The sequence below is a fragment of the Scleropages formosus genome, chromosome 14 (genome assembly GCF_900964775.1).
Source record: "Scleropages formosus chromosome 14, fSclFor1.1, whole genome shotgun sequence".
NCBI lineage: Eukaryota > Metazoa > Chordata > Actinopteri > Osteoglossiformes > Osteoglossidae > Scleropages > Scleropages formosus.
In genome coordinates, this window is record NC_041819.1 from 1,473,388 (window position 1) to 1,498,478 (window position 25,091).

The 25,091-nt window shown below is 47.3% G+C and overlaps 1 protein-coding gene across 1 annotated transcript in view; it reads right to left on the bottom strand.

Annotated features, from left to right (window-relative positions):
• Nucleotides 1-549: 549 nt before the first annotated feature.
• The window catches only part of LOC108918456 (partitioning defective 3 homolog B-like), a 182,970-nt gene continuing 158,428 nt past the window's right edge, over nt 550-25,091 (bottom strand). Inside the window, exons 22-23 of the mRNA XM_018725718.2 lie at nt 10,310-10,386; nt 550-2,531 (exon numbers count right to left, since the gene is read on the bottom strand). Of these exons, the coding sequence (XP_018581234.1) occupies nt 2,186-2,531; nt 10,310-10,386 (423 nt within the window). The 3' untranslated portion in view covers nt 550-2,185. The remainder of the gene's footprint in view (nt 2,532-10,309; nt 10,387-25,091) is intronic.

The window sequence follows — 25,091 nt, forward strand, 5'->3', positions numbered from 1 at the left end:
GTGCTGAACTTAAAACTCCAGAAGTCCACTCTTTGCTGCTTCATGTCTGGTAACTCCCTGGACCTGAGGCACGCCGATGTGTCACAGAACCCCTTTGGTGCTCATCTTGCCCCATTAGGCCCTGCTTCCCGGGCCCTTGGGCACTGGATCGTGGAGCATATCTGCTAATTAAACACAGGCCGATAAAATGGCCTGTGCCATTTCAAATTAACGATGCAAAGGCTGCCGCGCATGATCAGCCAAATTAAATTCCTAAGCGAGAGCCCGTAGACATTCACAGCACAACTTAATTGTTAGAGATGATTTAATAATTAGCTGAATGTTAGGCTCGTTTTATCTCGTATAATTAAGATATACTTTATCTTTGTTTGATGGGTTAAGTAAGGGTGAAAATGTTAAAACATCACATTGGAAAGGACGGACGGCAGATTGTGAAAACCGACGAGGAATCGGGAGCTTTTACGCAATGACAAAAACGCGCAAATACGTAAATTTTAAAATATATATTTAATGCAAAATGCTATATATGCACAATAGCTGTGATGAAACAATCAGGTTAATCTTGTTACAAAAGCTCAGAGTGAATCTTGATAGTAGAAAATGGTTTTATGCTGTAGCTAAACAACGAGGGAGGATGGACCACCTGCTGTGTTTTACGGGTAAATGATGTTACACAACAAACCACCCACTGTGAAGTTTTCTTTTGGATAGCAGCCTCTGTGCATCAAATGCAGGAGCACCATATGATGGTTGACTGTTATAAACATATTCACAGAAAAACAACATTTTATATACGCTTGGAGTCATTTCACAATGTATGCATAATGATTCCAGACATCATCCACAATGAGTAATTGCTTGTCCAATTCAGGGTTGGGATGGTCCAGAACCTATCCAGGAAACACAGGGAGCCAGGCAGGGCACACCCTGGACGAGAAAGTATTATAATGCATTTGTGGTTATTAACAATGGTTAGATCAGTGCCTAGCATCAACAGTCAGTTTCCATTAGAGAAATGCTACCCACAGTATTACCCTATTGGTACACTGTTGACCATTTTCCTCTGATTCCTCGCATTCTCACTGCTCACGAAGATGTCGTGGAGTGGCTAGACAGGATAAAAGGGGTCTCATCTCTATCCCAAGGGCTTGTCTGCAAACCTCAAGCCCTGATACTGATGCCTTTCCTGCTACTCCAGACTCCAGATGGTGTTCCTTCATAGTCTCAGGGATGCTCTTCCTCTTGCTCATACAGCAGCTTGTTGAGGCTGTCAAGTGTTGAGGCTGCTGAGGTCTGTTTTAGCATCTCGTGTGCTACAGAAAGCTGAGTTGCTTATGTATACGGCCATAACACAGTTGCAGTCATAGTCTGTTTTATTGTTAAATATGTGCAAACTTTCAATAAAAACAGCAAAGCAGTCCTTCATCAAAAATTGAACGACTTGCGAGTTTTGGGAAGCACTGACAGGTGGCAGTGACACCTGGAAGGAAGTGTCTCCAGGGGCTGCAAAGTGAAAGAAGAGGTTTGAACAGTAAGTGTGATGGTGTGGCACCGTGCCAGCACCAGCTCGGCCCACAGCGGGCTCCGAGCCCTGAGGGAGCGGGCGCCTCTGACATGGCCGTATTGATGCGTCCGCAGAGCGTCGTATTCCAGGCCATGGAGCACTCAAATCAACACTGCCAAGTCCCGGAACAGCCGTCAATCAGCCTGGCTGCACGGCCGCGTCTTTCGTCGTGTACCTGCAGTGCAGGCGAACTGATGGAATGGGCCTAAATCACCTCACAGACATTCAATTTAAAACGCCGCTCAAAAATTTAATTCTGCCCTTCACAACATCGCCGGAAGGCATCACTCAAGCAGCTCATGAATAGGAAGTCTGTGTTTATAACGCTCAAAGAGAGATGGCCAATCCAAACGGGCACACAGACCATCTGAAAAATAAAAGGCCGCCTTCCCGAAGCCATCATTTTCTTTCATGTCCCTTTTTTTTGGCAGAATTTGTGGCCACGCGACATGAAATTCCAGAATATAGACAAGACATCCAGAGGGCTATAAAAGGCAGAAAAGAGCCCCGCTTGACATCTATAGTACACATAGATGAGCGCTAACAGCTGTTAGCATCTTAACGTGCGAGGCAGAAGCTGGGCTTTATATTCCCTGTTGGCACAGCACCAGCAGGTGAGGATTACACTGCTGCTTTTATGTTCTCCTGTCGAGGGTCCTGGTGCTGCTCTTCCCCGTAGGTGAACCGCTCCAGACGGCCACGATTCATGGACTTGTAGCGAGTGGATCTGAGGGGCATGGGAGGCGAAGGGGGCACATCCTGTCGTAGAGGACCCCTCCGCTGAGTTGGGGGCAGGTGCTTCCCAAAGTCACCGTGCCTGGGCTGCAAGGGCCTTTGCTCTGGCTCTCGGGGTTGGTAGTTATCTTGGGAGGGGTAACTGAGGTACCCAGACCGGGAGCCTGAGAAATGTGCAGCATCCCCTTGGACACCCCATGATTGCGAGAGGTAATCCTGAGGATCCGATTGTCTGTAAAGGGGGGGGAAAAAAAAAAAAAAAAGAAAACACAGGATTTTGTTAGCGCAGTCATCATTCTGCCATTCGGCTTCTCCTCTGCAATAGCGTTTTCTGAAAGGTTTTTTTTAATCACATTTTACCCACAATCTCTTAGTGCTGTCTCCCTCACAGAAGTCACACAGCAGGTTTCACACAGTGGGCACCTGTTGTTTCAGAAGGGGTCAGTGATCTGAGACTTGGAGGTCTGCTCCACACAGACATGGGCCAACATGGGTCTATAGATGAGGGTGAAGGGTAGTGGAGGCATGGAGGAAACACAGGGTACGAGGCACAGACTGCATGCTAACACAGTGTTCTTGTTCCTTCACTGAGCTGCCAGACTGTGATGGACTCACTGAAACTAAACAACACATTCAAATGTTCTGCTAACTGTTGATTAACAATGATAATTAACGGTAAACAAAGGGCTTGATGCGTCTGTACAGCAGGGCCCGTCACATTGCCTTCACACCGCCTACTCTTTTCCACTGCTCCTAAGGGGGGAGGTGTTGGATGGGCAGGCAGCCGGCTGGATGCGGTCCCGGGCATGGGGGTTGCACGGCAGGTCTCAAGGGGGGTGGGGTAGGGTGGAGAAGGGGAAGTTGGGGTAAGGGACGATTAGAGGTAATCCCTGGTAACATGAGGCGCATGGCTGCAGCCTGGGACGGCTCCCGTTTCATAGCAGTGTGCGGAATTTTCCAGCTCAGATGGACTGGTGAGATCTGCAGCCAGGGGTGGGGGCAACCCCTGTGGTCAGCACCTGGATTGCACCTGGGTTCCAGTGACTGGAGATGGCAGGCAGGGCTTACGCTCTTCAGTTCACCCGAACCTTATAGAGCACACATATATAAAATATACAGCATGCGACAGTGTGTGTTAGCACGTGTGGGCGGGTGTATGTGTGTGACAGGCACATCTCTTTTCAAGACTTACTGTTCATCTTGCTGTTTTCTGCAGATATCAATTAGCTGTTGTACACTTTGCAGGTGTGAGCCACACACACAGAGCCCTGCAGGACTGGCAGGAAACCACAGCTCCCGAGGCTTGAGCGAAACCAGCCGTCCCTGTATGTATCAAGACCTCCCAACACTCCACTCTCAGAGATACGAGAACAGTCATCTCAAACACCATGTGCTTCACCTGTGGTGATCAGCCTCAATCAGCTTAACAGTGGGATGGCCATGGACATTGTGAGGGTGTGGGATAAGGTCGTCTTTCATGTGTGAGATTATTGACCAAGACTTTCCAGATGGAGACCTGATTACTGAACCATCTTCATGACCGCAAGAAAAGTCTGATACCTCCATGTGAAACCTCCTTTCAGCACCTCTCACTGGATCTCCATTTGGAATAGTGCTTCACAGATGTCCTGCTAAGATAAAGTCTATTTCAACACCATGGTTTCAGAGCCATTATGCCTGCTAGAGATGAGACCACCTATTGTTTATGACTAGGCCTCAGAGAGGCAAATGGGCGCCAGTATCAGGGGTCAAGAAGGCAGAGTGGTAGTGGTGGGCTACTATTGTATGGAAGGTTGCTGCTGTAGAAACACTCTGTGAGGTCTCCTGAACTGGACAGATGTGCAAGGGAAGCTTTGGCGGAAGGAGAGAGGCTGGGTGATGACTGGTCTAAAGCTCAGCAGCAATGTAGGAACCTGAGTTAGAGTTAAAAAAGAGCTCATTAAATTGCCTGTAACCTATTAGGTCTCACCCCCGAAAAGCATCCCTTCTACACCCTGGACAAGGAGCTGCACATGATCTGCACATAGGAATACTTTCCATCTCACACCCATGATGGATTCCTAGCTTCCCGGAAATGGAGCTCCTTGCACCTGCTTGCGGTATCAGAAGGAAATTCCACCAAGTTCAAGTTCCCTCCTTCTGCTCTGCCTGTAGGATGGCTGCTACCAGCTGCCCTGCTGAAGAGCGTGAGGGAGTTAGAATAGGTATCAGATAGAGGAACACAGAGTAATATACACTGAAATGCTGTAAACCCCACAACAAAAAGATGAAACACCGATGCTAGAGACGTGTGGGAGTGACGACTGTGGAATCAACAGCTCGGCGGCTGTAGCTCCTCAGGTAAAGTCAAACGCAGTATGACGGGCTGATTGCCACCAAACACACATCAGTGTCACGGAGTTCAGGAAAACAAGTGTGGTGAATGGTATGGTGAACGCTGGAATTACACTCACAAAGAACAAATACGGAAAAGGGTTAGAGGATGGTCACAGGACCGTGTCTGCTCAGTTCTGCAGGGACATGAAAGAGGCACCAGAGTCCTCTTCAGCTCAGCTCTCGGTGATGGCGCTGACAGAGGTCAAAGTGCATGGGAGAATGCTGTCTCATTAACTGGAACTGTGCTGGGTAAGGGTTGGATTTACCTTTCTCAGTCTTACATTTCAGACCTCCAGTACTTCAGGAGCTCTAATAGCTGATTTTAATGCCATTAGTAGTTAATATTGGATCTGTTTGCATAGCTTTGGATCTGCTGGGATTGAGGCTTTTGTTTTGCTTATTGTCTTATTTATCAGGATAATTTCATTTGCGACGAACAAATGAAAGTTTGAGTGGAGGAGAAGTGAGTACTGCTGTTGGCAGCTGGGCTTCTCTGATACAGTTTAGCACTTATGAAACTTGAGGTAACCAGGTTTCATCTCCAAAATCAGATTTCATTACCGCCTCTCCATTTCACCGTAATCCATTTAGAATGAAATAACACCGGAGGTTTATTTATTCTGGGCAGAATGAGAGACCACAACAAAAGTGCAATGGGGGGTTGGGGGGTGAAAATAATGAAAGAAAAACTGGCTGTGTCACGGACAAACCTAAAGACGCAACCTGTAAAACGATAGAAGCTATGAGGGAATATGCTCAGCACCCGGTTAGGGTGGGCATAGCTTCTAGCAAAGTCCTTTAATGTTGGACAGGTTGACGCAAGAAAGGCTACGAATGCTGCCCCTTCATGAGTCCTCCTCATCAATCAAATGCAGGCAGGATGGGGGCACAGCGGGCAGCACTGGTGCCTCACAGAACCTGGGCTATAGTTTTGGGTCTGGATTTGCATTTGGATTGTGTGAAGTTTATTTTTTCTTTCTCCCTATATTTGTTTGCATTGGTTTTGGGTGGATGCACTAGTCTCCCTCCAAAGACATGTGTGGAAGAAGACAAAAGCAGACCCCTTCCATACCCACTTCTAACATGTAAACCACACAAATGGTTGACCTTGATTCAATGGCACTAATCCTACCCGGGAGGCCAGTTTTTTCACCTTATCATCTGCTAGAAGGCAAATTTACCACCTATTTAGGTAAGACTTGAACTGTCCTGCTGATTAACATAAATAAATACAAAGAAACTGTGTTGCTTACATAACCCTTTTTGTGTCCCTATGCCTAATGTGAATGACACTTCCCCAGAAAGGAGCTTGTTACCCAGGGGACACCTGGGTGCATGGCTAACACCTCGTCCTGACCCTCTTGCTCGGTTGGAAGCCCTGTTGTTTCAGCTGTCTGCAAAAACTTTGTGCTTTAACTTCTTGCCCCACAGACAACCCCTTGACCCTGAGGGTCAAATGACATCACTGCACTTCCCCCAGCACGGATTATGGGATTGGGAGGACCACGCAGGTCTGTTGGTTTTCCATTAGAGGCAGGTCATAGAGGGTGATGAACAAGGTTCAATTTCAGAGAAAATAAGAATTCTTACTCTATTTATTTATATACTGGGGCTTTAGATATATCTATAGCAGAGCTGCCTGAGCAAAAACCTTTTCAACTTGAATGAATTCCGTGAGCTCTTATGAAGTCTATTAAGTGCTAATTGTTTGCTGGAGCGTTAACAGATGGTAAGGTCCTGGCTCTTGCAGAGTGGACACAAGGATGTGAATCCTGTCACTTAGTTCACAGAACACAGATAATAGGGCCCTCTGATGTACTTTTAAGCAAAAAGGTCACATAAACGGTGGAGTGAGATGGAGTAGATCAGTAAATCAGTGGCAGTTTCATAGCCGGCAAGGAGAAGTGGCCTTTGTGGGATCTTCCACACGTGTGTGGAATACTTTGTGGCCACAAAGGCGCGGGACATCTACAGGTGTGTGAGCAGGAGGAATCCTGCATTGCACGAGAAACAGGAATAGCTCTGGAGGCCTGCAAACAAAATACCAGCCTGAATGGGTGGAATTACCCAAGGGAGATCTGGGAATGCCAGAGGTCAGCACCTGTTGCTAATAATGTCTGGGATGGGGATTTTCAAAGACGCCCGAGATATGCCAGGCCTTTTGAACACCTAAGCACACATTCTAGAGATTTCTATAACACCCAGCCTCTCCTTGTGAGCTTCACTCAGAAATGATACCTAGGTACTTTGGGAAGGCGCACAGACGTTACAATTAACCCAGATTTCTCAAAGTCATTAACCCGGCGTTTGCCTCGCATCACTGGGCCGGCTCGGAGAAGGCGAGCCGAGAAGCGTTCCAGGGAAGACGACTCTAATGAAAGTCACGCCTGTGCTCTTATCCCTCTGATTGGAGGGGGTGAGACTCTGTGCCGTGGCTCATATTTCACAGCCCATCAGCCACGGGGGACCCTTTATTCTCACCTCGGTGCGCTCCCGCGGGAAAGCGTGCTGAAGCCTGGATCAGCACCTTGCAGCTGCGTTTGCTGCCGTGTCTAATGCGTTTGCGTCAAGGTGTAAACTTAAATCTCACGTCCTGAACCCTTTCAAAGGAAAGACCACTGAGACACATGAAAGGTTTGAATTTTAACTAATTGCCCATTTCTACTTAAAACACTGTCTTGTCTTACCCAACAACCCCCAGAAATGTCCTCTCTGTGTGTGTGTGTGTGTGTGTGTGTGTGTGTGTGAGAGAGAGAGAGAGAGAGAGACTGAGTGAGGGGTACTGTACCAGCCTTCATGGGTGAGGAGGGGGTGTGTGCTGGTTGCCACAGCAACACCAAATAGCCAAGACAATAAAAACACATCTCTGCTTCCTCTACTCACATGGTGAGTTTTCTACACAGGTCTGCAGTCCAATATACCATCTTACTCTTTTCTTCTTTTCCCCACTATTTACTTCTCACTCTACAGCAACAGTGCTTAGCATGCATTTCTTATTCAGATGAATAATAATGAAAAGCTGGTTTCCAGTGATTGCTTCTGAAAGAATTGTCCATTTCGGTTGCAGTAAAGCACATATTAATGGTGCCGTTAGTCGCAGGCGCACATTTGATTGCTCTAGCAGGACAGAGCCATCAATCACACCCCCAAGGATGCCTGCTCTTTCAGAAGGGCATTAAATGTATTATTTTTTAAAACTCTAAAAGATGATGATGTTCAAACCGATTGCCATCTGTAACTTATCTATAAAAGGTTGAGGCAAAAGAATAAGAAATGAGTCTTATCATCTTTCCTCCCACCTGATGCCAGCTTGCTCTAGTATTAAGACTAAACATTTAGATTACACGCTGCATTCAGACATGCAGACTTTGAACTCTGCAAGACATATATCAGATGTTAACATGATACTCCAGTCAGGGTTGCCCATACATCTTTCAAATTTTATGAGATTGTAAAACAGAGAAAAAGCAAAAAAAAAAAAAGAAAAGATGGATTTTTTTTCAGTAAGTCTTAGTAGATTAAAGTACCGCTCCACTTTCCATTTCCCAACATTCATCATAAGATCAAGATCACTATACATCAATGATATGTCAAGAATTAGACCCGGAGTCTTCAATCTGCTGTCGGCAACCTGGTGTTCTTACTTCTCATGTTACACATGGTGCTGTCTACGCCCTTGGGAAGATTTAAGAACGTATGGCAGACTGCTTGGTTGCCCTCATGCACCTCAAGACAGAAGCACCAGGACGTGTACAAACAAAGGGAGTAAACAGCAACTCTCCAGATCACCTGCCTGTACGCCCCGGCATCAGAACATGCTCCAGGTTGATTTTGGCCCTTCAGAGTACGGAAGCAAGCGGTGTGGCAGGTTTGTGTGGAACTGGGAGTGGGGTTGCTTTTTAACTAGAATGCTGAAGAGGCAGGGCAACACATCTAGGTGAGAAGTGCAAATCCAAATACTGTTACTACTATTCTGCATTGGGCTGTCATCCCACACAGGATGTACCCTGCCTTTTGCCCAGGATAGGCTCTGGATTACCGTGACCCTGAATTGGACAAGCTGTTACTAATAATGAATGAATGAATTCTTTTAATTAATAGCCTGTGCTTTTATCCAAAGTAACTTACCATTTTTTGTCATTTATGAATTTGGATATTTTACAGTGCAAATTCAGGTTAAGTCTCTTTCACGCAAGACCCTCCATGCCTTGACAGCTAGCAACCTTCAGGTTACAGGTGTGTGTCCTTAACCGTGCTACCTGCTGCACAGCGTTGGAGGGGAGTGCGCTCCCTCTCGGCCGAGGTCAGACATGGAGGCCACCATCTGTGCATTAATCATTCAATTATCGCTCCTGCAGGGAAATCAAAGGGACTGCCGAATCTGCACAGAACTTTGCCTCAGATGGATAATCCGATAAGCTGCAGGGAGAGGTCAAGGGCCAGCTCTGATTGGATAGCCCAGCACTTTGCCGCATGGTCGGTGCCCGCACGCTTTGCCTTGGTAACGAGCTTAATTGGGTTCATATGGAGGAGCGAGCGGCTGGTGACCGTGGGCCCTGCGATGCAGCCCCTCCCGCCATCCCCCCAGTGCAGCCACCAAACCACAGGGCTCCTGGGATCCCACCAGACTGCAGCGAGACACTGACTCACTGCTGACTGAGGGGCGGAGGGAGATCACCAGCGGCAGCGTGCTGAAAGACCAGCCAGACTGAAAGCTTGACCTGTTTGTCACAGACAGGAACACTGGTGCTGAAATGCCCTGTTGCAGCAAAGTGGAAGAAGAAAGAGGCATGAATGAAGACCCTATGGGGTTTTATGCAAAGTTCCGTGTTGAAAAATGCATTCCTCTCTTTTTTTTGTTGGGAATAAATGTACCGCGGTGCAGTATTGACGCTGCGGGGCACTGGGAGCCACTGGCTGAGTCGCCACTATATTTTGGCAAGAAATTGCAGTCAGTCTCAACAGAAGAGCCTGATACATCCCCTCCCTCTGAGTGAGAACTGTCCCAGGTGAGAAAACGTGAAAGGGTCTCACCCCCCACCCTACCACCTCACGCTGGAGTGAGGCCTCAAGCACGTTGGCGCACTCACATCTGCGAAAGCAATAACCCAAGAAACCGAGGAGCTCTATAAACGCGACCGCTGTTTGTTCGGTGATGGGGTAGGGGTGGAGGTGTGGGTGGGTGCTGGGGGAGGCACAATGAACGTTTTTCACTGCATTCGACGTGCTGCTTCCCGCTCTGCTCCACTGCTTCTCTGTCTTGGTTTTTGTTATGTCTGGCCTAGCTGGTTTTTGGTTGCAGGAGCAGACGAGCCCCGAATAAGTGGATGTTTACCGTGTTACTCTCCTGGGACTAGGCCAGAAGAACTGTGCAAGGTGTCCGTTCATGTTTCATTGTTGGTACTTTTACACTCCTGAGTGTTGGTCAGGCAAATTCTTGGTGTGCTTAGAAGAAGGAGATAACTCCAAAAGCAAAAACTTCACTTTAATAATGAGCCTTAAAGAGAATTACTGTGGTATGTCAGAGCTGGACAGAGTTGTGACCTATATTGGTGCCCCAGCTCATCCCTTAGTTAACCCTGAAAACTCACAGGGTCATGAGAGAGGGCCAACACCAGCGAGGGGTGGGCTTACCTGGGGAGAGAGGCATACTGTCTTTCCATGCTCTCATAGCAGGTCACTAGTTGAGTGTTGTATCCCCCCGCAGGCTCCTAGAGCAGGATAATAAAAAGGATCAGAGATGGAGACCGAAGGTGTGGTAGTTGAGTCTAGAGCAAAATGTACAGTAAGGGGGGTAGGTGTGAGTGGTAAAATGACAGGGTAAAGACAAATGGGCCAGAGTTCAATGAGGTACGCTGGGCTGTGTATGTGGGTTAGCTGTAGGGTAGAGCAAGTGCCGTTGAGTGGTTTTCATGGTAATGGAAGGTATACAGAAGAGGTTTACCATTTACTTCTTCAATGCATGCCTTCAGACTGCAATCACAGGGAGAACATGCAAACTCCAAATACCATGATCCAGGTTCTAACCTACACCTGAGCTGCCACGTATGGGTTTGCTGTAAGCTTATGAAATGGCGGCTCCACTTCCTGTTCATACAGATGCTTGAGCCTGTAATTAAGGGCTAATAGAGGCTGAGAGTGCAGAGGGGTCCCCAGGGGCACCTCGGCATTCAGACTGCTGTGGCCCGGGCCCTGAATCCATATAGAGTTACTGCAAACAGGAAGCGGCTGGCCGCCATCCCGCCCAAAGTGCCGCAAGCAGCTGGAGGAAGGGACATGCTGAGCTTGATGATCGTGGCGACCTGGTTGAGTACAATAATCCTCCATCCTCATCCACTGGCAGAGGAGACTTATTGCAGAAAGGCCTCTGAAAAGATCCCAGCTTCTTCCAGCAATGTGATTTGTTTAAACCAGTGTCCTATTTTTCAACACTCCTTTGCTCACGCACTGAGATTTAAACTTTACAAAGGACCAGTAGAATGGAAAGGATGACTTTCTCCTCTTTCAGAAGGGGAAGGAAACAGAGAGACCAAACAAGCCCGAAATGATTTGAGATGCATCAATTTCCGACTAAAACGACCAGCATGTCGACACAGTAATTTCCCACACTGTGAGCAGTACCACCCGACGCATGGAAAAAACGACGCCGGCGAGATGAGTGCCGTTCGACAGAGCAAGGTTAAAACCATTACGGGAAACGGACTTCTCTCTCCGGGGGCAACGTGGGGGAAAATGGTGCCATCCGTCTCAATGATCCCGGCTTAAGCATCCTTTCTCCCCGCTCCAGCATCACTCCCAGATCCCCCCCTTTCATAACGGCCGCGGGCCAGGCTGCATATTAAACATCTTCTCCGATACAGCGATGCCTTCGAGGCTTCGGGGCGGCAGAGGGAGAGACTGAACGTGGTGGCGGTGCGAGGGTGCCTGGGAACAAGAGCTTAAGAAACAGACGGCTGGGGGGAGAGCTGTGACACTGACGGGAAGGTCTATATCACACGTGTCAAACACAGTCCCAGGGCACCCATGAGTGCAGTGTTTCGCCATGGTCCATTCCCATTGGTCCAATGAGTCCCTTAATTATCTTCACTATTTATACCACTGGGTTTCCTGCTAAAACACTGCACCAAAATAAGGCATTTCCTGCATATGTAGCACAATGACAGATGTACTTAATTTTCCAAAAAAACTCCAAATATGTAAATGAAGCTATTTATGTCATTAAGGGAGAACGATGGAGAGATAGAGTCTGGCAGAACTAAGCCTGGTCTTCAATCAATCAGTCAATAAGCCAATCCCTCGATGACTCAATCCATCGTTATCTTCTCCTTATCAGGGAACAGAGAGTACAGCAGACACAAGCTTACAACGGCCCTGAGGAATGCCTAGCGAGGCTTTTCGAACCCAAGACATAGCCTCGCGCAGATGAGACCTCAGGTTCGCCATGGAAAAGCACAAGGTAGGCGGGGATGTAAAAGCAGGGTCCAGGAGAATGGAAAAGGGAGTAGGTCAAGGTCAGTGCACCACATCTGACAGGATAGAGAACTTCATCTGATCAGATTAAATTGTGATGTTCTAGGTCAGATCTGCCTTATGTAAAACAATCTACTGCTGCTCTGGAACTCAGCATGTTCTGTGGAGCAGGCGTGATACTCCAGTTGTCTCCACATGCGCGTGCGTGTGTACACACACACACACACACACACACACACACACACACACACACACACACACACACACACACACACACACACACAACCGGAACATCCAGTGGTCAGCCGTTCCCAGGACACACTAGGCTGTGTTCTGAACTGACCTTGGCACAGTCCTCACATTGGCAGCTCAGCACCGCTCACTTTTAAGACGGGGGAAAAGTGGGAACTCGACTCGACTCCTTGCTATGGTAACGATGCCTGGGGCCACAGTGCAAGTGATTCTAAGCTTGTTAATGATCTGTTTACATTCCTTTATCGGAACACATCTGTAATTTTTGCCATCAATTCATTCTGCGTCTGCGCCTGCGTATGTGTGCCTACCAGCTGTGCGGCAGCAGCACGCCGGAGTTTGTGAGCACTCGAATCCCGACTCCTGAATTGCATATGCATCTAAAGTGATTAGATCAATGAGATTTAGCGTGCTCCAGGGGCTGAGCAAACAGAAATGGGGGAACGTGAAAAGCAATGGGGTCACCGAGGCCACGATAGCTGGGGTGATTTACTTGACACAGTAGCATTACTGCGGCGTCATTAGCGCTAGGAAAAGAAGAAAAAAAAAAAAAGAAAAAACATAGAAACAAAATCTGGCCAGCAACCATTCTCCGTGAGTCATTTAGTATTTATGCCAAGTGAAGGAACGGGGTTAAAAAAATGCCACATTAGAATTTAACAACACCTCACCGAGAACGTTCCGGAACAATAGGAGTCCTGGGTGCAACACAGGACTTAACTGTTATGTTTTCCAAAGGTAAAAGTGGAGAACATGGACATGAGTGTTTGGCTCTGACTGCAGGACTCTTTTAAATTTTTCAGATTTACCCAATAATATGTCAGATCAGTTAAAGAAGTGGCAACGTACTCCTTCATTTACTGTTTCATTGAGACAGGACGTGAGAGGGGAACATTTTCAGCTATCTGTATGACTAATGGTTTTCTCAAAAAAGACTTACAATATTGTTAAAAATAAGAGTTATGTACTGAGTTGGCCATTTATAGAGATCGGTAATTTTCGATCGAAGTACCTTGATCGAAGGTATGGCAGCAGAAGCAGGGATTCAAAGCTGAGTCCTTCCAAGTTGCCTATTTATTCACTCACTTATTTGGTTACTTTCTCTGTGTATATATATGTCATATTTGTGTATCAGTGTACATTGCTGAAAAGTGAATTTCTTTCTGGGATTAATAGTTTCATTAATTTAGCTGATACATTTTGCCAAAGCATCTTAGAAGTATTTACCCCTTTATACTACTGTGTAACTGTACTAGAGCAATTTAGGGCAAGGGCCTTGCTCAACAGTATTACAGTGGGAGGTGGGTCTTAAACCTACAACCTTCAGGTCTAAAAGCAGGAGTTCTAACCACTATTCCCCTTGCTGCTACACATTCAGCCCTTCTGAATACCTTTCTCTGAATCATTGTATAATTTAGCAGACGCCTTTGTCCAAGGTGACTTACACTGATAGACACTATATTAAGCTGGTTATAACAATGTTCCCACTCACACAAAAAAAGCAATGTAACACACACGCTCATTCACTCACATGTTCACACACCGTTGCAATTCAGGGTCACCAATCCACTCGAAACATGCGTCTTGGGACTGTGGTAGGAAACACATATGAACACGGGAAGAACACGTAAACTCCACAGGCTGAGCCACGTTTCGGTCTACACCTGAACGCAGAGCCCAGGAGCTGTGAGGCGCCAGCGCTACCTGCTGAGCCATCGTGCTTCCCCATCGTTGTGAGTCCTTGAGTGGAATGTTCTTCATGAATCAATGTTACACATTCTGCTCGCACCACTGAGGGAAAAACAGAAGCATAACAGAACCAACTGCCCTTTGTGTACAGCTCTGCAGCTTGCTAGTATAAGTATAGCTCGAGGGTGGAGAGCAGAGAGAAGAGCTCCCCTGACACACCCCTCCTTGCCCTACAATACCCGTGGAGGGTACTGCTCTGATCTGGGAAGGGGAAACTCGTTTCTGTGTCCGCTGCTCTGACCCCCAGAGTGGAACGCTTCCATAATGAGCCCCCAGAGCGCTTCGCTGCCACGCACCATCAGGTCTCGGGGGCAATTACAGTTATGTCGTACGAGTGTGATGTCGTGAGCATGTCCTCCCAGAGAGGTGATCACCGAATCCTTCCGCCGGAGTCCTACCACAGCTCAGCTTTGATGGAAATCCCATCCCTTGGGCGTGAGGCCCAGGGGCCCGGAACGGTGGTCTAATGGCATCTTTATTTACAGGGAGTGAGGGCCAGACGGCTGGATTGGCCTCCGGCGTGGGGAAAAAGGGAGGGCAGCCAATTCCTGCGGCGCTAATGGCAAAAGAAAACCATTTCATGCGGTGGTGAGCAGGTGAGTGGCACCAGCGGTGGGGCCACATGGTCCCACTGGACTGACAGGTGCACATCTCCCACTTCGGCCCAAAGGCGTCCGCAGTCTCCCATAGGGAACAGCAACGGGGTCCATCAGTGCAAGTGATTTATAGGAGGCACGCAGCAGCGGCCCAAAGCGAGAGCTGACAGAGATTTAATACGTGTGCCAGGCGCCGAGTACGGGAGCTCTAATTGAATACAAGGCCAGGAGAGGGGACCTGTGTCAGATTATCATGCAGAGAGGTGGCCTGAAATACTCTGAGATTTCCTGGCAGGTAATATTTAAAGAGCTGTGTAGCCCTGACAGGTGAGGGATCTGGGCTATTATTAATATCAGCCCTGATGAATAGGCCACATTAATCCATCACAAACTGCGCTCGTAAAACCAAGTAAATTACACGCCTGGCCAAGAATTACACAGGAGCCCTTTAAAATATCCCGTGGAAACAAATAAAGGTATTTAATTTGCGTTAGGCTCTGGCTTTCTTGGGTAACGAGGCGTAAAGGACGCGCTCGGGGGCGCTGTTTCAAGGTGTGCGCGGTGGCACCTGCGGCCTCTGTGACACACAGCAGTCATAACTGTGGTGTAAATGTGCATGAGACACGTTTCTGGGACACACCACTGCTGAGTCACCAGTGGCTTTTTCTTTGACGGCGCGGGATAATTGAAAAAAGGACCTGCAGCAGCAGCCAGCAGTGGTTAAGGACATGTATGTGTCCCAGGAGGGGTTCTTGCTGTAGTACCCATGAATAAGTTCTCACTCTCAGAGGTGGAACCCCATGTTGCAGTCATTTGGGTCCCTGCTTTACCCACACACACACACACACACACACACACACACACACACACACACACACACACACACACACACACACACACACCCTTATTTCTTAAGTCTCTTATTTGAGATTAGCCAGAATGCTGCCAATAGGGAAGTGATGTGAGATACAGACTATATTTAAAAAAAAAATAGGAGGAGGTGGGATGGAGGCGTGAGAACTGAACAGCACTCAGTGGAACTCTCCAATTTAATCAAGAGGAGAAGGGCAAGGGTCAACGATACGCTGACGCTAACGTGCACGGACATTAATCCCGGCCAGGTGGCTCTAACTGGCAGCGTGTCGGTGGAGCTGTGAAAACAGCCCTCTCACATGGATGTCTGCTGAACAGAAACATGGGCAAAAAAGTTCCTGATTATTTATAATCTCTATCCCATCATGGAGAGCGTACGAAAATGAAAATAATGAAGACCTGACTATAAAACTTGTGACATACCTACAACTTGTACATTCAGAGAGGAGCTTTACATCAGTGAAATGCTCCTAATGTATTCAGCAGGCGGCAGAGCAGTCTGTCGCAGCACGAAAGTCAGCTTTTAAATCAAAGCTGAGTGCTGAAAACCGAAGGACTTTGAGCAAATGGCAAATGCGGATCATTAAGTCACGTACTGGAGAAACTCGAGTGAGAGTCGTGGGTACAGCACTTTTCCCTCATCTCAAGGAAAAGAAAGGTTTCCAAAATGCAGACCGCACCTCTGTGACATGGGTGGGAGGTCCGCCAGTCTCCGAAAGGCCCACTGGCGTCACGCAGAGAAACCCTTCAAATGATGTGCAGTTGCCTCTTTCCCATTGAGCACTCTCCTCGTGAACGTAGCATCTGCTGTTCCTGTTGCCGGCGTTTTCCGTGAAGCACGGCAGCACCCGAGCGCACGCTGGTGTCTTCCACTCCTCCACCAGGTGCTCTCCAGGGGCGTCCATTTTCGGAGCTAATTAGCAGAATCCCGCTGCAGGGCCGCACCCGCTAGTCCCAAACACAGCCCCTGCCAGCATCAATCAGGAAGGCTCCTGTGGCTGTTTACACACCCCAAGCACAATCGCACTGAAGCCTTCACATTCCAGAAATGTACTGGAAAAACTCTGCATTTAGACTGGAGACTGGAACCTTCTGGAGACCATTAAGGCAGTGTGAATGGGAGAGCTGGTAGTGTAGTGGTTAGAGCTACTACCTTTAGACCCAAAGGTTGTAGGTTTGAGTCTCAGCTCTGGTTGCAGTACTCCTGAGCAAGGTACTTACCCTAAAATTGCACAAGTAAAATTATCCAGCTGTATAGATGGGCAAATAATTGTAAGCTGCTTTGGAGAATGGTGCAGTGGGTTGGACCACCGTCCTGCTGTCCGGTGGGTCTGGGGTTCGAGTCCCGCTTGGGGTGCCTTGCGATGGATTGGCGTCCTGTCCTGGGTGTGTCCCCTCCCCCTCCGGCCTTACGCCCTGTGTTACCGGGTAGGCTCCGGTTCCCCGTGACCCCGTAGGGGACAAGCGGTTCTGAAAATGTGTGTGTGTGCTTTGGAGAAAAGCATTAGCTCAATGTAAATGTTTATCCTCTAAGCTGCATTTGAAGACCCACCTTAGTGCGAGATGATGATTGACACTTTTATCTAAAGTGACATACAATGTTAAGATATTTACAGTTATTAACCAATTTATACAACTCCGCCGTTGCCGGTCCCAAGCCTGGATGAGAAAGGAGGAGGGTTGGGCATCGGGCTAGCGACCCATCCCATAAAACCCATGCTGCTAAAGAAACGACGACTATCTCCTCAGCTACTATTCCTGCGAGCAAATCAGGTCCTTGCCAGATGACGGCGTCGGAGCAAACCAGCGATGGGGTCCAATGCTTGAAGAAGGATGCGATTTTCTTGGCAAAAACGATTACTAGACTTGGCACCTGGAACATTCGCACACTTTACCAAGCCGGCCGGCTTGCCCAACTCCTCCGGGAATTCGACAATTATCGTCTCCATGCACTGGGAATTAGTGAGGTACGGTGGATCGACAGTGGACAATTGGTCAGTGACAGTAAGATCATCCTGTTCTCCGGTCCTACAGAGTGCCATGAACGAGGTATCGGTATCGTTCTGAGCAAACGAGCGGCTGAATCCCTCATCAGATGGAAACCTGTGAGTGACAGGGTAATCACCGCACGCCTCCAGACCAAGAACATCCAAATTACTATCGTTCAAATCTATGCACCGACTGACAACGCTGATGACGCTGACAAGGATGAGTTTTACGGCCAACTACAAGATACTCTCAACGAAATACCTCATCGTGACTTGAAGATCCTCCTTGGTGATTTCAACGCACAGCTGGGCGGTGATCGAAACGGATTTGAGTCTATCGTTGGTCCTTTTGTATCATCGGAACGTCTGAGTGACAACGGCGAGCAGCTGATCTCGTTCTGCGACCATAACAACCTGGTAACACCTTCTTTCAACATCGTCTTATTCACAAGAAGACGTGCGTGTGCCGGACGGCGTCACCTTTAATGAGATCGATCACATCTGCATCAGTCGACGATTGCGGAAATCTCTCCGCGATGCACAGGTCTACAGGGCAGCGGATGTTGGCTCTGATCATTATCTAGTCCGGGCGAATCTCAAGCTCAGACTCAAACACCAAAGACAAGTCGTGGTCAAGTGTCCATTTGCCTTAGAAAAGCTTAAAGAGCAAGATACCACCAAAGGGTTTGCACTTGACCTCCGAAATCGGTTCGAGACCCTTGCTGATATTGCCAACATTGAAGACAGTTGGACGATGATGAAAACCATCTCATCCAGAGTTGTGCAGACAAGAAGATTGGGCGCTGACGGGGAAAGATTAAAGAACGATGGATCCAAGACAGGACATGGCAACTGATCGATGAAAGACGAAGAGCGAAACAGAGTAGGGATCAGGCTGACGCTGGGAAAGAACAAGCACTCGCGACTACACTATACGCCGACCTTGACCGTCAAGTCAAACGATCATGTCATCGAGACAAGAAAGACTGGCTCCTACGAAAGGGGGCGGAGGCCCAGGACGCGGCGGATCGTGGCGACTCCAGAACACTTTACCGAATCGTTAGCGAGCTCACAAGATTGCGGCGCTATTCGAACATTCCAATTAAAGATAAACATGGAAAGCTTCTCCTGACCAAAGCCGAACAGGACAAAAGGTGGATGGAACGTTTTCGAGACATCCTCAACCAGCCTGACCCACCTGCCACGTACGATTTCACCGTAGAAGAGGCGCATAACGACCTAAATGTCAACATGGGCGATATGTCGATCGAAGAGATGAAGATGGCCATCAAAGGGTTCAGGAACAATAAGGCGGTTGGATTCAGTGAGATCAACCCAGAGCTCCTGAAAGCGGGTGGTCAGCCCATGGCTGTGCAGCTGACCCGCCTATTCAACATCTGCTGGCACCAGGGGAAAGTCCCCGAGGATTGGAGAAAAGACGTCATTGCTCGGCTCCCCAAGAAAGGCAATGTCACCGACTGTGCAAATTGGCAAGGCATCACGCTCCTTTCGGTTCCAGGGAAGCCTTTCTGCGCTGTTCTTTTATGTCGTCTGCGCTGCGCCATCGACCAACGGCTGTGAGAAGAGCAGGCGGGTTTCCATAATGACCGCTCCTGCTGTGAGCAGATCTTCACCCTACGAAATATCATCGAGCAATGTGTGGAATATCGCCATCCAATTTATATCAACTTTATCGACTTCAAAAAGGCATTCGACAGTAGCCATCGAGACTCGTTTTGGGCGATCCTCCGGGTCTATGGCGTCCCAGAAGCCTTCGTCACTGTCCTTAAGGATCTGTATCTAAACTCCTTATGCTGCGTAAGGACCGATGCAGGGCACACAGCTTTTTTCGAGATCACTACTGGCGTCCGCCAGGGCTGTATCCTTTCACCGATCCTCTTTCTCGTTGCCCTTGACTTCCTCATGAAAAAGGCAACTGCGTATGTTGAAGCAGGCATCCCTTGGACGGATCAAGATCGCTTGACAGATCTAGATTTTGCTGACGACGTGGCCCTGCTCGCCGAAGACGAAACCCAGCTCCAAAACTCAACCGAGAGACTCAGCCACGAAGGCAGTAAGATCGGCCTGCGTATCAGCTCGGAAAAATCAAAGATCATGAAGACAGGACCCGTAGGCGTGCCAGCCAACATCACTGTTGATGCGACACGACTGGAGACAGTGGAGAAATTCACCTACTTGGGGAGCATTGTTTATCACGATGGTGACGCCAAGACTGATGTCCGGTGCTGGATCGGGAAAGCTTCGGCCGTGTTCCGTCGCCTCCAGCACATCTGGACATCAGCTTCAATCTCTCTCAAGATTAAGTGATGACCATACGACCAATTTATACAGCTGTGTAATTTTACTGGAGTAATTTAGGTACCTTGCTCAAGGGTACTACAATAGCAGGTGGGATTCGAAATTACAGCCGTTAAATCCACAGGTGGTTGATCCAACCAATATATTCCCAGCTCTTCCTATCATAATGTCAATGATGATGATGATGATGATCTTGATGAGGAGATAATGTGATGTTGTGACAAGAGGGCTAAGTGGCTAAATTGATGGATTGCTAATCTATTGTGCTCTACAGGTGTGGGTTCAATTCTCATGGATGTCTTTTAGGTCTCAGTTTGGTTTGTGTCTTTCTAATGTGTCCCCATGTAAATGAGTGCAGAGTGATTTTTCAGGACAGCAGGTAGCATAGTAGTTAGAGCTACTTACTTTGTATTTGAAGGTTGCAGGTTTGATCCTCAGCCTCTAGTACCTTTGAGGAATGTAATTACCCTTCATTGCCCAAGTAAAATTATCCAGCATTCTATGAATGGGTAAATAATTGTAACTTTAACATTACAAATTGCTTTGGAGGAAAGCATTAGGAAAATGATGAGCCTCCTTTTCTGTCTCCAACCACATGGGATTCGGTCAGAATCACCTCATTGTGGTGCAGCACTGTAGCAACTTTCCCACTTGTGCCATTCTTTTCGTTCTTCTTTGTACTGCCACCACTTGGGTTGGGTGCATTATATAAAACCTGGGAGACCCTTGAGTGTGCGGGTGAATGGAAATGGGTTTGAGAAGTGGAGATGGTAAAATTCCATACGTTGTGTCTCTTCTCCATTCGCCTTCAGTTTGGAAACATTAATTAGGCTCAGCGACATCTTTACTGGAGTCCAGCGGAGCTCTTGTTGATAGAGCCGCAAACGCCAAACAAAAATCCACTCCACTTTAAAAGGCAAAGTTAAAACCTAATTCAGAATGTCAAATGCCCATGACAAAATCCAGACTAATTAGAAATACGTCAGACGTGTGGCGCACACTTAAATCCTGCATCCCGGCAATTAACATCCCTGAGGGATAACATGCAGGAAGTTGATGTACTTATTTGCTGCGGCTTCTTTAGCGCCAGTGGGTTTCACAAGACCCACTTCATTTATCCCAGTGTTTGTTAAAAGCAGTCGTTTGAAAAAAAAAACATTTTTAAATGTCATCTCGAAACGGGTGCCAGATTAAACAATCTTCCCCCATAGTCTCCTCTCATGTGATAATGTTCTTATGCTAAAAGCTCTCAGAATATAAACTGGACATTTATTTCATTATTTACACTTAAATAAATAAAATAAATTCATACATAGTTTTCAGGTCAGCGTGTTCCTCTAAAAGTTGATTTTTTTTCCCCCCTTTTTTTTTAAAGAAAACTTTCCCCAGGAATTTATCTCCCTTTGTTCTTGTAATCCATGGGAGGAACTTTAAAGAAGGGGAAGTTTGGGATGAAAGGGTCTATCTGAGTGGCTTTGGCTTAGAGAAATTATCTCCTTCTGCTGCCCCCACCCCCACAGCTGCCACCCCCCCTTTTGTTCGCTCTCTTTATCAACCATCCACCTTGAGCACTTTCAAGGACAACTGGCAGGTTTATAAAAATTTTAAACACAAGTATTCCAAACCTGACAGGTAGGTGAAATTAATTTCACAGTCCTTTGATTCCCCTCCCCCTGGCCAGCCCTCTATGATGCCGGTGAGAACACCATGTTAATTCAGGGGAGAAACGGGCTCTCTGGCTGGAGCGGGGCTGCATCCACAGCGCGCATCCCCTGTCCTTTTACGTTTAGGGAGTTTGACGGTCAGCCTGTGCTCAAGATGCTTTCTCAGCACCTGAGCTGCTACCAGATGGAAGCTTTCTGCAAAGACTCTGATTTCGGCGCACGCTGACTTTGAGGGAAAGTCCTTGGCTAAGAGGCAGCTGGGTACTGGGAGGCAGTGGAGAACCAAAACTTATCCAACGTCCACTATTCACTAATACCTTTAGTCATTTCACTGAGGTTCGCTGGAGACAAAAATAACGGTGAATCATGTAAATATTGCACAAGCAAAGATTTTCCAAGCCTTGTGTTCTTCCGTGACGTATATAAATATTTAACAAGAAGTGAGTACAGTAAAAAAATTAAAACGGACACGTGTCAGCTCCATAACACAACGTCCATGGAAGGGTGACGAAGGACTCATTGGGGTCATAATGCCGGCGCTGAGCTGTACTGCAATAAGTGTGACGTTATGGTGGTCACAGAGCTGCGAGGGTCTTGTCACTTTTTAAAGGGTTAAGGTGAAAAAAGAAGCAATAGACCAAATCTTGGGTAAAAATGCTTGGCCTAACTATGCCTTATTTGACCTGACCAAGTCATTCCAGCTCTGTAAGGAAGGGTCAATAAGAACATTATCAGCTGTCATCCTGTCCGTTTCAGCTGGATTCATTTAAGTGGACAATGGCCTCCTCACTGGTATACATGCAAGTCCACATGTGGCATACAGAACCGGCATGGAAATCCCTCGTGTTTCTCCTGAACTTGAGACATTTCCTGCTTATTAGCTCAATGGGTGGTATAAATCCTTTGATGTCCTACAGCCCAAATATGGAATGCTAATGTGTACCCCTTAACCTGGGTCCCAGGGCCTATTTACCCCTCATTTGTGATCCCTAAATATTTCAGGCTGCCCTGTCTCTTTTGACACTTTACACTTGATGGAAAACACATCTGCCATGAAGCCGTCATAGAGCTCCCGCCCAATTTGAGAAGTTTTTTGAGCTTAACAGTCTGCAGACTTTCAGTTTGGTCTCCTGAGGCACAGAGAGCTTCCTCACCCCTGATGCTGAAGAGCTGTCCATTGGAACTTGTCCAGTCGACCTCCATCCATGAACATGCTCATCTGAAGCTCTTTGGCTTCATTTGGTTCATAACAACTTCACCCAAACGTTAGCTTCCAAGCTCAAAACTGTAACGGGGACCTCTCAAACAGGACCAACACTCAGGCTGTATAGTATGAGAAATTCGGTTATTGGTGGGGGAGTAGAGCAACAAACCTTGAGTAATCCATCTTAACTGTTAACAGAGACACCAGAGGGCCTCATTGATAATGGTCAGCCTGCAGTGTGAAGAAAGTGTAAGTCTACCTGGAGAGCTGAAACAACATGTTCCACAGGCACAAAACAAAGCAAAGAATTGCTTTTGGGGAGGTATGGTCCCAGTACACGCTCCGTCAAGGATGGATGGCATCCTACCGTCTGTCTCATTCTCCTGCTGAAAGTGCCCCTCTCTAATTGGCCCTCTGGCCTCCCGAGAGGAGCAGCGTGGTCCTGTCAGCTCGGATAACCAAAGGCATTAACTGCAGACTTATCTCACCCTCCTGTTGGAGCCCCAACATCTACACAGATCTCCTCAGCAGGTATGTGTTGGTTTCCCCCAATGCCTTCACACAAGATCATGTGACTGACATAGCACATGCCTGTTGTAATGATGACGTATCATGATGGAGACTAAGGGGTTGCTCCTCCCCGTTGGTCCTCGCTCCCGCGCGCGCAGGCTGATATACTTGGCCGTGTACACATTTAAGTGCGCGAGGCAAGGAAATAAAAAGTCGAATTCCAAAAATAGTTCGCCTGCTTCCTTCGTCATCCACCAAAGAGATACTCCAAATATACTCACTGTCCAGTGTCCAAACCTTTCCTTCTAAGGGTGTTCATTCACAGTTCGGGCGCCATTTGTAACGATCCGGCTAATGAGTTAGCCCAGATCCTCACGTGGATTCCAGAAAGGCGTATAATTATATAAATCCAGACGGACACGGACAAAAGGAAGCTCTTCTTTTTAATATCTTGTAGGCAACTATGGATGACATATTTCACACAGCTGTCCTTACAATAAAATAAACAACATTAAAGTAATCTCCAAAACGTGCGAGGCACAAAATGTGTACACGGCCAAGTATATCAGCCTGCGCGCGCGGGAGCGAGGACCAAGGGGGAGGAGCAACCCCTTAGTCTCCATCATGATACGTCATCATTACACTGTCCCAGAGCAACAGTGAAAATACCTGAACCCATGCTGCTGACTACAGCTTTAACAGCAGAAATCAAGACGACAAGCGGTTAAGGAGCTGGACTGGTTGTCTATAATCCAAACCACATTTACCTGGTAAGGAACAAAAAATAACCACTGGCTGAGAAATTTGGATTAAAATCTCATTACTGTGATCCTCATCCAAAAATAGTCCTTATATAATATGTCATTATCAGAAACCTGAAGTGATAGCCATTTATTGATTAATTGCATTGGCAAACCAAGATTGGTATCGATTTGTATTTCTGAGGTGGCCAATTGCATAAAAATTCAGTTTTGGGCAACTGGACTGTCATCGTCACCAACATGGATGCAGCAATAACTCCTTTTCCACCTCTCCTTATCGCGAAGAAGTGATGAGAAGGAAGATAGCTGTCACCTTGCGACGAAGGGTCCAGGGTTTGAATCCTGACTCCTGCTGTATTACCGTTGATTAAGGTACATATCCTGAACTGATAAAGTAAAAATCATCCAGCTGTATAAATGTGCAAATCATTGTATTTAGCTTAATATACAAGCATAACATTGCAAGACGTTGAAAAAGCATCAGCTAAATAATTAAGTCACTCACAAGTTCACCCATAAATACAGATCCAGAAGGGTCTGCTGGGACAGGCACGCCCTCTTTCTTCATCCACAGGAACAAAATCCTCTAAGAGTTCTGACACAGAACACAAACTTTGACAAATCGGTTAAACTTCCACACACGTAAATACCCAGAAACGAAAGATGACGTCCTCTCACTCTGGCTCATAGTCCCCCTTTCATCTGCAATCCACATCAGTTTTGTGCACGGCAGGAAATATACATTTCAATGTCAGAATCCCAACACTTATGGAGGGGGAGGTGAGGACAGACTGTAGCTGTTCTTTAAGGCATTGTTACCCAGACAAACAGTAGTCACTTCCAGGCTAGGAAACCAGACACTTAGATTCCATGGAGGTTCAAAGTCCAATGTAGTGGAATCAGTAAACCTGGGGGTAGGGGTGACTCAGAAACCAAAGTAGCACAACCGAAGACCAGCTGGACACTCCAAGTAGCGCAAACAAACAACCCACCAAACCATGCCTCAATACATCACTTAAAAAAGCCAGGA